This window comes from Phymastichus coffea, unplaced genomic scaffold (assembly GCF_024137745.1).
Source record: "Phymastichus coffea isolate CEN01 unplaced genomic scaffold, Cenicafe_Pcof_1.1 PCOF00165, whole genome shotgun sequence".
NCBI classification, from domain to species: domain Eukaryota; kingdom Metazoa; phylum Arthropoda; class Insecta; order Hymenoptera; family Eulophidae; genus Phymastichus; species Phymastichus coffea.
The window spans coordinates 114422-127765 of NW_026706976.1; the positions used below are offsets into that span (position 1 = coordinate 114422).

The 13344-nt window shown below is 35.3% G+C and overlaps 1 protein-coding gene across 1 annotated transcript; it reads left to right on the plus strand.

The window, feature by feature from the left end:
• Positions 1-2008: 2008 nt before the first annotated feature.
• On the plus strand, positions 2009-11786 carry LOC131673030 (chaoptin). The gene is made up of 12 exons (XM_058950666.1): positions 2009-2088; positions 7210-7463; positions 7535-7822; positions 7917-8154; positions 8230-8476; positions 8563-8817; positions 8894-9210; positions 9286-9583; positions 9676-10156; positions 10235-10498; positions 10615-10843; positions 11304-11786. The coding sequence occupies exons 2-12, from the start codon at positions 7214-7216 to the stop codon at positions 11644-11646; spliced, it is 3210 nt and encodes a 1069-aa protein (XP_058806649.1). The 5' UTR covers positions 2009-2088; positions 7210-7213; the 3' UTR covers positions 11647-11786.
• Positions 11787-13344: the final 1558 nt, after the last annotated feature.

A 13344-nucleotide genomic window follows, 5' to 3' on the forward strand; every position in this document is an offset into this window, starting at 1 on the left:
ATTTTTAAAATGAGAACTAATAGCTAATTTTCAATTATAATTTACGTTGTTTGGTATACTAAGAATAGCTTGAATGTACAGTTCATTCTTGACTAATATAGGAGCAGGAAAATTTTGTAATACTTATTATTAAGACTAATTTATAGTAATAAAACATAACGATGCAAATTGAGGGAGCTGAGACTGATATAAGTTGTGACGGATTTGAAAGAATAAGATCAATTCCTGTATTTGAATAAGTGCTACAGTAATATTATCATTTTATACTTATCATTCTCGAGCAATACTAATATTCTCATAAAATTAAAATTTACTAGCATATAACAACATGGTGTAGGGCCTCATTTTAAATACAATATATTTTATAAAACACACTTTACTCTTAAACAATAAGTTAATTTACATGTAAGTCTTACGTTTTATATACATTTCAAAAAAATATACAGTTTTGATACCAATGAAAAGATAATTTTCGTATAAAATTGTTAGTATTTACCCTAATTTATATCTCATGTATGACAATAGCAGCTATATTTTATGTAACTCGCAAATGCAAAAGAAATTTCCATGTTACAAGATTAAAACTCGAAAGTACCTCTTTACGAAAAATTTTAATCTAATATGTAATATTTAATTATTATCTTCATGCATCGGATGAAATTTTTCTAGTAATTATATAGTTTTATGCTCACTCATGTATGTTGACCTAAAACTGTCATGAACATAAACTTTAGTGTATAATTTGTTTCTAAGGTGTCTCAAATAAAAGTCAATGAAGTAAACTATCATTTGTTACTGCTTTACTTTTCAAAATAATAAGAATTAATATTGAAAAATAATAAAATTAGCAATCACATTAGCATTAAGGATTACTATGATTACATGTATTGAGGATTACTGATTTTTGCAGTTTTTTTTTACTTTTTTCTAAATCTTATTCAACATTTCACTTTACTTGCAAAGAAACCATTCCCGTGAAACATCTTTTTCAAAGTCCAAATATTATTTTGCACTAAGGCTCTTTACTATCCGACAAATATTCAGTGAGTCGAAAAATATTAAATGACAGAATAACGTATAAGCATTTGATGAATTTAAAAATTTTCAAATCACGCTGTTACATTTAAGGTATTAATTATTGTATTCAATTAATCGAATAATATCACAAGTTAAGAATAAGCTGAAGTAATTGATGTTTTACCTTTGGAACGATAGGAGTAATAATAGTCCAGATCCAATGTGACCCTCATCCTAATATGTTTATTAGCTTCGATCGTACCTCAAAATTTCAAAAAATTGTACAAATTTTTATTTGAAAATTGCTATTATCGCGGATAACAGAAATGAGCAAACATATCGATAACAGGACGAATAGCATCAATGGGTAAATGTACGCTACGCTTTATTATTGGCAGAGCGTAAGCTCTCAGTGCGGTTACCAACAATCAGCTGTTCATCGATGTAAGATAGCCGGCGATCTTGGTACCGATTCACCAGCAGATGCCGCCAGCGATCGTCGTTCTCCAATGCGTACCACCGGTGCGCGCACTTTCACTCGAGATCGGACTTTCTTCGATCGGCTGCGTCATCGTCCCACGATTTCGCGGCTGCGTGAAACGCGGAGCCCATTCCCTAGAATTGCCTTTGTTTATCTATTCGTTGTGCGATGAATTTTCCCAAGCTCTTTGGAGCCTGATCGTTCTTAAGGAAATAGAAACAGAAGGAGTCGAGGCTCGGTGAGAGAATCGAGGAAAATAGGACGTCGGCGCTGCTGTCTGCTGACAGAACAGACAACAGTAGCCGAGAAACCTTTCTCTTTTGCCTTTGGCTTTTCGCGGCCAGTCGGGTCCCAAGTCAGTTTCAATTCTGGCGTCGTCCCGAAACCAGCCTGCGATATGTCCTGAAACGGATACTGGCCCGGCGTGCTCTCTCGCGAGGTCGACGGCTCGAGTTACGGCTTTCATTTTTTTGCTTTTGCTTTTTTTTTTTCATTCTTTTACTCTCTCTCTCTCTCTCTCTTACTCCCTCACTTTCATTTTTTGGGGAAACGCATTGGATATGCGCCTGCAGAGTGTATTTTAAAAGCAGGTAAGAATTTTTCTATATAATTTTCTTTGAATGTAAGTAATAGTGAATATAATTTGAACGTTTTACGAAACCACTTCTAAGAAAATAAATAATGTAGCTATTGAATTTTTAAAACTAACGTAATAGCAGAGTCAAGATTTCGTTATTTCTTGTAGGCATGATTAATTGAAGATGCGTTATCATCTAATCTAATTTTTATTTAATTCAGTATTTTGAAACAGAGAAGTAACGCTATACCTTTAAAAAATCATGATATACATTATTACAATGCAACGATAAAATATATTAAAATCGAATGAAAGCGTGTTCACATTTAGAAAAATGAAAATGACTAGTCTCCACGTATCACTAACCAATTATGAGTAAATGAAATATAAAAATGAAACTAGTTAGAAGCCATTTCCTTCATTGTTTATCAGATAAATTAACGTAGAAAACCGGGAGAATTGAAAAAATATGTATCTCAGTAGTGCAAAGTAGTGTTCAGATGGGAATGGGGCTGGTGTATATGCACCTGCACTTATAAGCATAACGCTTGCCATGTCCAATTATGCTCGGCGAAGGCTGCGGTAAGTTCAACGCGCTCGTATAGATGGTAATGATGGCTTATTGTATTGAAGTTCTACCATCGTCACCAATTTCGAAACTTAAATTTTATGCTGTTCCTGAATGCTCACACCTTCTATTCAATGAGTATTTTCAACAAACACATTACAATACTCCTTGTTGTCTGTGGGGCAACTGTAAAATTGTTTTATTGTTGGAGTAATGGCTGCGCGATTATCAAGATGTCACAGTGACTCTAATATTCGACATTGCTTTTCTCACGTACTTATATAATCGACGGACCTTACAAAAGTATCTCACATAATTTTTATGCATCTTTGTTCTATTCGCTTTCAACCGTATGAATACATTTATTTACGTCGGACAGTAAAAAGTAAATTTGAAGTTTTACGCGAAGTCATGTAAAATAATTTCAATTTCGCAATATTTGGCATTTATATATTCTATTTATATATTGTAACATGTCCCAGTTTCTACTTCACATGCGTTACTTACTCTATATTTATGCTCAAACACACTTATGTTTCATTTTTCTACATTATGCTGCTTGCAACAAAACTGTTGCATCGGTTGCTCGAGTGGAGTGATGAAACGTTCACATCCTATTTTGAAAGAGCCGCCGTGTGCTCGAAATTTCGATCGACAACGATCGATAATTCCGATTTTTAGGCAATGCTTCGTGAGAACGTTGTAATGTAAAACCCTAAAATTGACTGCGGAGTTTGCTAATCTTTTATAAATTTAGTGTTAAAACAATATTTCGAAGCCTATCTTGACTTTGAACGTAAATAGAAAATTATTAATTTACATCAGATTTTAATAGTTCATAACGTTCAACTAGTGAGACAAACTGCATTCGCTATGATTTGCTATCGCCAAATCTTAAAAAATAGACCATTATAATTGGAAAAAAACGAGAAACAATGCACCTTTTTTGTGCTATAAGGGAAAGATTTTCCGTGATAATGACACTTTCGATTTGCTGATAGCAAATAGGTACAGGCAACACGGATATTTTTTGTCACAATCGAATTCTAAAACCTTTTCCCGGATGTCGACATCATAGCGTGTACTTGCGCATAGACATATAGACATCGACTTACATTTATCTGTGCGGCATAAATTATCGAGTGCGGCAAAACTAGAGCGGTATGCCTTTCTTTTCGCGCGCGCACAGTTGCCATATTTTTCTTTTCTTTGCTCATTTGATAAAATAGCGCGCGAGTGACGTTGCACGTGATATATGCGCTCTTGAAGTATTGCATTTCGCCATTAATAAGTCGCCAAGGAAAGTACCAAGCGCGCGTGCACACCCGAACAAGGTATATTTTCATTTTCACATGCGAGTCCTTGTATGTGGTTAGCGTATGGCAAGTGCGAATTATTTTATTCAACTCTTATTCTTCTGAACGAAAAGAGCTCGACTAACGGCTTTTCTCAAGTTTGATCATTGTCATCAACTTTTATCGGCCTCGCGCTTCCCACGATAGCTTTCTCCAGGATTTTATTTTTATATTTCTCTTTCACCGTAAATCTACATTGTCATTATAAATGATGATTATTGGGATCCATGTAACGTTATTTGTTATATAATTCGTTGTAAAAATGCTAAACTATAGTATTACGAATTTAGAGAGCTAAAATTATATCGCATTAATGACTCAATTTTCATTTTACGAAAGCTACCAATTGAAATATTTCAACTTCTTAATAATATACGCTCTTATTGCTAGATGGCTCGGTTTTGTCATTAACTAATTTTATGATCTACGAGTAAGATATAATCTTTTGCATAACTATTAAAAAAAATAATTAGCCAGCATACTTTATGTGAATAAGCCATTACAGTGTTTAATTGGCGATTAATTAATATTAAAAAGTATTTGAACGAATATTTGTAGCTTGTGCCGTATGCTTATGGGATACTCAAATTTTATGCTGTTCCTGAATGCTCACGCATTCTATTCAATGAGTATTTTTAATAAACATATTATGACATTAATTTTTCAGCCGATGAAAACAGTAAAATGGAAAAAAACAAAGTTACAAGAGCGACAGATATTGTCTCTAAGTGACACGATATATGTCTCTTCCTAGTTACGATAATCGATAATCTCGTTACGTCACACGTCCTTACAAGAAATATCATTCCTTATATTTCAAATGTACTCGCAAATTGTGTTATTAATCTTATACTCAGCCACTGCATTATGCATCTTGCTCGCGGCTGTAGCAGCGATGACGTATATCAAATTCGCGCGCAAAAACGAAGAGCAGACTCGTCATCTTCGATTTACGTTCAAATCACATATGAAACCAGTCTAGTGACCGTTGCTCGAAGGGCGCGAAAAAGATATTAAACTTGCAAATGGCCTCGCGAGTTCGTGTCAATGCGATCGGGCAAAATCTGGACATGCTTGTATGCCATATGCACATTGACATCGCGTCTAGTTGCTTTTCATTCTATTTTTTATAGATTGCAAATAACAATAATTTAATAAAATCAACGACTTTCCTTCGTGTGCTCTGGAAAATCTCGGTGATATCTTGGAAAAACAATAAAACAAAAAGATATTTATTCAACAATGCGTAGGTAGAACAGAAGGAAGATTTATAGTTTAAAGGCTTGTATGTGAACGCTTGGTTACGCATCTGGTTCATTATTTGCGCATCGCTGACTTCACACACTTGGGATTTCAAACCTCTTGCCTTTTTCGTACCGACCAGTTATGCTGACCCCAAATCTCTCACCATCGGTTCTACTAATTTTACACAAATTAAGTTAATAATGTAAATTATTTAATAACACATTCCCCTACTCTACTATAACAATCCAATTTCCAGCTCCCATATAATGATACAGTGGAATGTTCGTCTAACAAGGGCTGAAATTGAGATCGCCATTATTTTAAACGCAAATTCAAACAGATTTTGTAAGAGATTGCCTTGGACGAAAGCGATTGTTGAATATTTATTCGTCTGTTCTTACTCTTACGATTTGCTGCAATTTGCAATAAAAATATCTGGATAATTCGATATTTGGTATATGGCTGTATTTTACGAAATACTGGAATCAGTTGCGTCCTTTTTAATGTAACATCTTATTGATTCATCGTGAAGTAAATAGAAATCTGAGCGGATTTACACCTTAATGTCGATCGCTCACTTTATTTTTCGTCCGACAAAATTGAGAAAGTTTATAAGAGCATCGGTAAAACTCAAGCCGTGTTATCCTTCGAAAATTGGCGCAAACTACTCAAGTGAAATTCCTTCATTAGCGGTTGATAGATTAAATTGTCGATGAAAATTTCCGATAACGATAACTCTTTTTTTTCGCACACTTGAGATTTGAGTAATTGGTAGTTCCAGTGTTGACGAAATAATGATGTCAATTGATGGAGGTGGGCAGTGTTTTGCTGACGCTCCAACGCCAATTTCAGCAGAGGTGAGTAATTGAATGGTTCCACGCGATAAGAAGGTAAACCGCAGTGCTGATGAAAAATGAGCAAAAGCTCTCTTGCACGCGTACGTCTTCACAGAGTCCGTGTAATAATCGCATCTCTTGCGTATCTCTTTATCACGATGATCAGAGCCACTGAATAGGCATAATGGTACGTTTCTCAAACACGCTGGCAGCCGCGGCGATTTGCGTTTGGTTGTGCGCAGAAAGAGGAGAAAAGGAAGTTGTGGGCTTCTTCTTTCTTGTTCTTCATCTTTTTCTGCACTGCACGTTCTTTTGACAATGAGCTAGAAATCGAGTGGGCGTCCGTCGTGCCACCAAAGCGTAGGCAGTAGTACAGCGGGAGATACTTGAATTATGGTGCTAGATAGACGAGAGAGAGAGAGCGAGAGAGAGAGAGAGAGAGAGAGAGAGAGAGAGAGAAAGAGAGAGAAAGAGCACATGTATACCAAGGACGTTTACGATGATGATTATCCCCTTGCGAGAAGTCGGCTGGCAGCAACAGCAGCCATGCGAATAAATTACTCTGCGCGCGCCTTCTCTTCCCTCTACTCGTCCCGATGCGCTCTTCTCGCGGGACAAAAATAATTGTAGTTGTGCGCAGCTTACTATGAACTCACGGCGAATATTATGGAGAATAACATTTCTTTTTTGCATAAAAAAGGGCCAAATTGGAGCAATTATTTGTTCTTATATTTTCCTTTTTAGACAAAAAGACAGCTGTAAATTTTGCGAGTACGCGTGGGTTTATTTGCGATCGAGATGGTCATTATACTTGGAGACATTTTTCGGTCAATGATAACTGTAAAACCGAGTTTTGCTAACTGTGAAATTTTCAATTTGATTTTAGATGTGTGTTAAATTAGAAAAAAAAGAGTTGTTCCGAAGTTATCCACTTTATAAAGATAACGAAAGAATGCAAAATCATATAGGTAAAATAAAATAGCGTCAATTTTATTGTCCCAATAACTTTAACGATCATATTAAAAACCAGTTTGGAAGTTAGTTCCGGCAACTGTTCTCGTGAAATAGCCCATGATATCATTTTATTAAAATAGTAAAGCAAAACTAACGTGATTTATAATACTTTACAGCGACATGTTGACTCTCGCATTGCTGTTGGGATACATTCTGCCGGCACTTGGCGGCTACGTGCCACCAGGACCAAAGTTTACATGCCCAAGCGAAGCAGCCTACTTACACCCGTGCATGTGTGTCCGTGGTGGCGATCAAGGTCTCTACGTCGAGTGCGAGAACGCAAATTTAGCAAGTCTCAGTCTTGCATTCCTTAACCTTGGAAATGAGGAAATGCCCATAGAAGAGTTGACGATCTACAAGTGTAAAATTGGTAAGTGTTTCTCGTGGTTCTTCTCGACATTATGTTTCGGACTATTATTTTTTATTTCCCATATTTTGCAGCCAGATATTATGGTCCGGCGCTTTACTCTCTGAGCGTTCGAGTCTTAAAGTTTATAGATACTCCGTTGAAATTCATCGAGGAGCACAGTTTTCTCGGTGTGAATCGTACGTTACAGGAACTTCACGTAATAGGTGGCTCATTGGAGAAATTTCCCAAGGAAGCACTGCAAATTTTAGGAAATCTCAGCGTCTTGAACGTGAGAGGTCATAAAATAAGCGAGTTACCGACTAATATTTTCATAGAAAGTCTCGCGGCCTCCAAGATTGAGCGCTTAGAAATCAGCAATGGTAACATTTGTTTTTATTTGTTTCACAAGTAGAATATGTATAAGAGTAGAAAGTTTCCTAATAAAGAATACTAATTCTTTCGGTTGTATTCTAGGTACTTTGAGTGCATTACCCGTTGAAACCTTTGGACCGCTAAAGAAATTGAAATCGCTCGACTTGCATGGAAATCAGTTGAAAGACTTGAAAAAGAATCAATTTAAAGGATTAAGAGATGTAGAAACGCTCGATTTATCCTACAATCAAATCGACAAGATCGATGCATCTCATTTCGGAGATCTCACGAAAATGGGCTTTTGCAATTTATCTCATAACGCAATTTCTGACTTGAAAAGGTAATTTTTCATTCATTTCAGTTCACTTTTAAATATGGAACTGCAACGAAAATTCAATAATTTTTTCTTTTGCAGAGGCACATTTGCGAGAAACTCTTTATTGAAAGTTCTGAATTTGAACAGCAATAAGATAAGGAAGCTCGACTCGAATACTTTCCGAGGAATGCGTTTAATGAGACGTCTTTACTTGAGCAACAACCGAATATCCGATGTAGGTCGAGGAACATTTGGAACAATGACGAGAATCGGCACTATTGACTTATCTAAAAATCTGATTAAGAAAGTGGATTACCAAATGTTTTATCAACTGCAGTACGCTGAGGTTACCATATGCACAACATGTTGAAATGATGAATTAATATTTTCTAATTTCCTGCAAAAATAAAAAATGAATTGCTTGCTTTCTAGATAATCGACGTTTCGGAAAATATGGTTAGTATTGTGGAAAAACTAGCCTTCAAAGATCTATTTTCGGCAAAAGTTAATCTTTCTCACAACGCAATTACAAAAATTGAAAGTGGTGCTTTCGAAAATTGTGCCAATATTTTAATATTGGACCTTAGTCACAATAAACTGGAAAATATTTCGAAAAATGCATTCGACAGTACTACTTACGCCACTGAGTTGCAGTTCAGTTATAATTTTTTAACTTCTCTAAATCAAGTAAGATATTTTATACAATATTAAAAAGTTCAGCTAAAAATGTATTGCTTAATCTTTAATATTTTTTTATGTTTAGGTACCTCTGCATAACATGACTGGTTTGAAAGTTTTGAACGTGTCACATAATACCATACGAACCATTCCACGACACACGTTCCCAAAACTTTATGAACTTCATACGATCGATTTGTCCTATAATAACATATCGGATATTTATAATGCTATTTTTCAAACGCTATTTAGTTTACGTTCATTGAATTTGTCGCATAACTTGCTTGAAGAAATTAAACCATCGACATTTGGACCCCTACCGACTTTATTAGATTTGGATTTGAGTTACAATCAATTAACAGATATATCTCGCGGAAGTCTCACAAGATTAGCAAGTTGCAGGTGAGAGTGAAATTTGTTTGGAACACATTTATATTACGTAAAGTAATAAATCTAATTTTACGTAAATTTTTACAGAACGTTAACAGTAAAACACAATCAATTGACAAAGATGTTCCTCATACCAATATCCCTAGGACATTTAGATTTCTCGGAAAATCTTTTGGAAGAAATTCCAAGCACTGATGTATGGCCATCAATGAACGCGTTACTTTCGCTCGATCTATCGCACAATCGGTTAGGTAACAATCTCTACACAGGTAGTTTCGAAAGTTTGCTTACACTGAGGACACTGTACCTGCAGGCGAATAATATCACTAGGCCACCGTGGGAAGCTCTGAGCAAACTGACTAGCTTACAGTATCTTTATTTGCAGGTATAGTAAAACAAATTCGACAAATTTTAATTTGAATGATCAGCAATTACACTGTAGTATGGACTAACATAAAAAATATTTTATTTTTTTAGGATAATAATTTGACGTATCTGAACAAAGCCTCGTTCGGTAGATTACCCATAGTCTTTGAAATTAATCTTGCTAATAATCAAATTCGAAACGTAAGTGAGCGTGCATTCGAAGGCCTTCTCCAATTATTGACTCTAAATTTGACAAACAATGAAATCACGCATATTCCCAACGGTGCATTCAGAGGTTTATCGTCATTGAGAACCCTAGATCTTTCTCATAATCAATTAGAAAAACTTGACAATAAGACTCATGGGCTCTTAGATGATTGTTTGTCCCTTGAAAGAATAAATATGAGTCATAATAAAATGGCATTTATCACGAGCCACACTTTACCGCATGATCCATGGATTCCTTACAATATAAAGGAAATTGACTTTTCTTACAACAGTATTCCAGTTTTAAATTATGACTTTACGCTGGGCACACGTAAAGTTGTTTTCATGAATCTGAGTCACAACAATATTCATGACATTCGAAAATGTGAATATTAGAATTGAATGCAAATTGAAATTTGTCTATACGCATAAATTCTAGAAACTGAATCATTTTATTTTTCAGATGTGCTTGGCAATTTGACATCGCTGCAAACTCTAGATTTATCTCACAATGAATTAACCGATTTATCCGAAGAGAACGTCTTCTCACCTCCACAAAACTTGACAAATTTGATTCTCAGTTACAATAAATTAAATCATCTTCCGTGGGATAAATTAGTACCTATGCCAAACTTACAACTTTTAGATTTACAATATAACGATTTCAATCATTTCGACGACAATCTGCTGAAATTACTCAAAAATGGAACTAGCCTCAAGTATGCCGGTAATTAATTATCACATTTATCTACTCCAACAAATTATTTAAATCATTAAATTTGCTTACATAATTTCTTACGTCAAAATGCTATCAATAATTTTAAAATTAAACGTTTCGTTCAGGCAATCCTTTACATTGTGACTGTTATGTCCGCCCGTTGCGAAGATGGCTCGATACATTTACAGAGGTGCCCGAGGATTGGGGACAGGTTGAATGCACAAGTCCCAGTTACGTTGCTGATATGAATCTAGCGGAGGTCGAAGAGGTGCTAATGAGCTGTAGCGATAAAGAGGTTCTAGAGGATCCGAAATATGACATTTCCCCCGATGTCAAGTATCGAGACATAGAATAGTAAGGGTTTTCTTATTTCTTTTAACGAGATAATTATTTATTTGAAGAATACCATTGATTTCAAATCATTGTTGTTGGATTATGTCTGGTATTTTTATTTTACGATGTATTGTTGTAAAGAATGCATACAAAAAGTAATTACTGCAAAACATATTGGCAAAATCAGAAATTTTATCTTTTACTGTACACTCATTATGGCGATTTTTACATTCCTTTTTAACCTGTGTTAATAATTGAATATGGCCATTAAATTAAAACAAACGTCAGTAAAAAAATTATGTTTAAAAATTATATTTTATTATAAAATCTTTCAGTTGTTCACATATTCACTGAATGACAAATAAAACATCAATTTACGATCGGCGTAACCCAAAAATGTACACAAATTTAAGAATCGGGAAAAAATACTGCGTTACTATAGCTGCGTTAGTAATTAATGAAGAATGATTTCGATTTTCAGTGACGAGGAAACGAACACGTGGAAGGTATCATGGTACGTGGCCACTCGAGACGATACTGGTGACTTTTATCTGGTGGTACGCGAACCAGGTGGCAGAAAGAATGTATTGGAGAAGGACATAGTTTACAAGGAACGATCGTACAAGATACGTGACCTGCCAGATCCTAATGCTAAATATGAACTTTGTGTCCTCGCCAGAGATTCCGTGGGAAATGTTAAACATTTCCGAAGCTCGCAGTGCAGACTTTTAGATAAGCAAGCCTTCAGCTCGGCCCACGGACAATCGACTATTAACATTCTGCTCGTTCTTGCTCCCATCATTTTTGCCAAGCTGCTATTGTAAAAAACAACAACACATTGAAAATAATTATATTATTACCACTCACTCTCATCTCCATAATCCACTACATTTTTATAATGATTTGCTACGAGCAAAAAATACGAGAACGCAATGGTTTTTTGTTTCGCGTCGCAGCACATTTATGCACTTAATGTTCTTGATGCATGTAATATTGGCTGTAATTACCTGGTACTCATTAAGAATAATTGTTAATGTTTCGAGTGTTTATACTTCGTGAATGACGTTGAGCGTCGTTGGTTTATTACTTGTAGAAATATTTTTTTGTATATATAAGTTTCATACGGACACGATATTCGTGTTTTTTTGTACATACATATGTTGTTAGTCGTCTCATACAAATAAAATTGAATAATTGTAATCCTCATAGTTCATTGTTGGTCAAAAAAAGAAAGAATCGATAAGATACATATCAATTTAATTATTGAGAGAACATCAACGCGGAGCGCATGGAATTGATGATAAAGGTTTTGATGCAGTTAGTTCTCCAGTAGGTTGTAAGTTCGCATGCTCATTAGCGTTTTCTCATTACCAGTTTCAGAGGCAGAAGCTATGTATGATAAATCTGGTAGACTCGTTGATAACGCAAACAAGGCCTCCGGATAAGGTAAAACAAGCTGCGCCAAGTGCACAGTGGATCCCACGGAGCCCAATTTTCAGCGAGTGTCGTCGTTGTAGTCTTCGGTCAATAAACCGCTCTTCTCCTCAGGTTGCAGAGAAATTTCTCAAGGAAGTCACTCGACATTGTGCCCCCGATGCAAGTGTGTGTAGCTCCAGCGTCAAATTATTTCATTATTCGTGCGTGAGCATGTGGCTTCATAATTAGATGGATCGACCCTAATGAGCTCGCGCGCTGCAAGGTTTACACGCGGCACAGAATTTCTGGTGACGCCTTGATTATCCTACACCTATATAGAGGTGAAGAAGAAAGGAAAAAAAGCGCTTATTCACTTTATTTTCGCGAAACAATGAGGCACTCGTCCGCGCGAAATGACCTCAATTTCCGATGGCTTTAATAACCATTACACATTCATTTTACGTATTTTAGATTATTAAATGTCTTTATAACTTTTCTTTGATAGCGATCGGCACAATATTATATTTATTCTGTGACATTATATTTGCGAGTATATACACCAGATCCCTTTTGCGGATCAAAATAAATGTACAAATTCTGGAAGTCACATCTGATTCACGATAACATTTCATCTACTGTTGCTGTTGCATATTTTTGAGAAAAACAGTCCAACACTACCGAGAATAATTAATAACACAGGCCTGCAAAAAATAGGGTCGTTGTTGTTCAGAAGTAATTTTCTGTGCGGAATCCGAATCTATCATCAGAATTACTCTATCACCTTAGAACTTTGATCAATCCTTATTTAAAAATTGAAGAAACAACTTATTTTTGTGATAATACAGGTATGATTACATCGTGAATTAATTTTTTTTTTCAAAAATAGATTTTGCCATTTGAAAGTAGCAATTTTACCCCTCAAAACCTATTCTTTAAATTCAGAAAGTTTTTTGTTTTCATTGAGATCTCATTAGTTGAAATTTAGTATTATAGAGGTATCTTGAAAATCATAAAATAAGTTGAATTTTTACTGGAAAAAAATAATATTTATCTCTATAGTTTTTAGCTTACTAATTTAGAATTCAATGAATAGTTACTGTGGATAT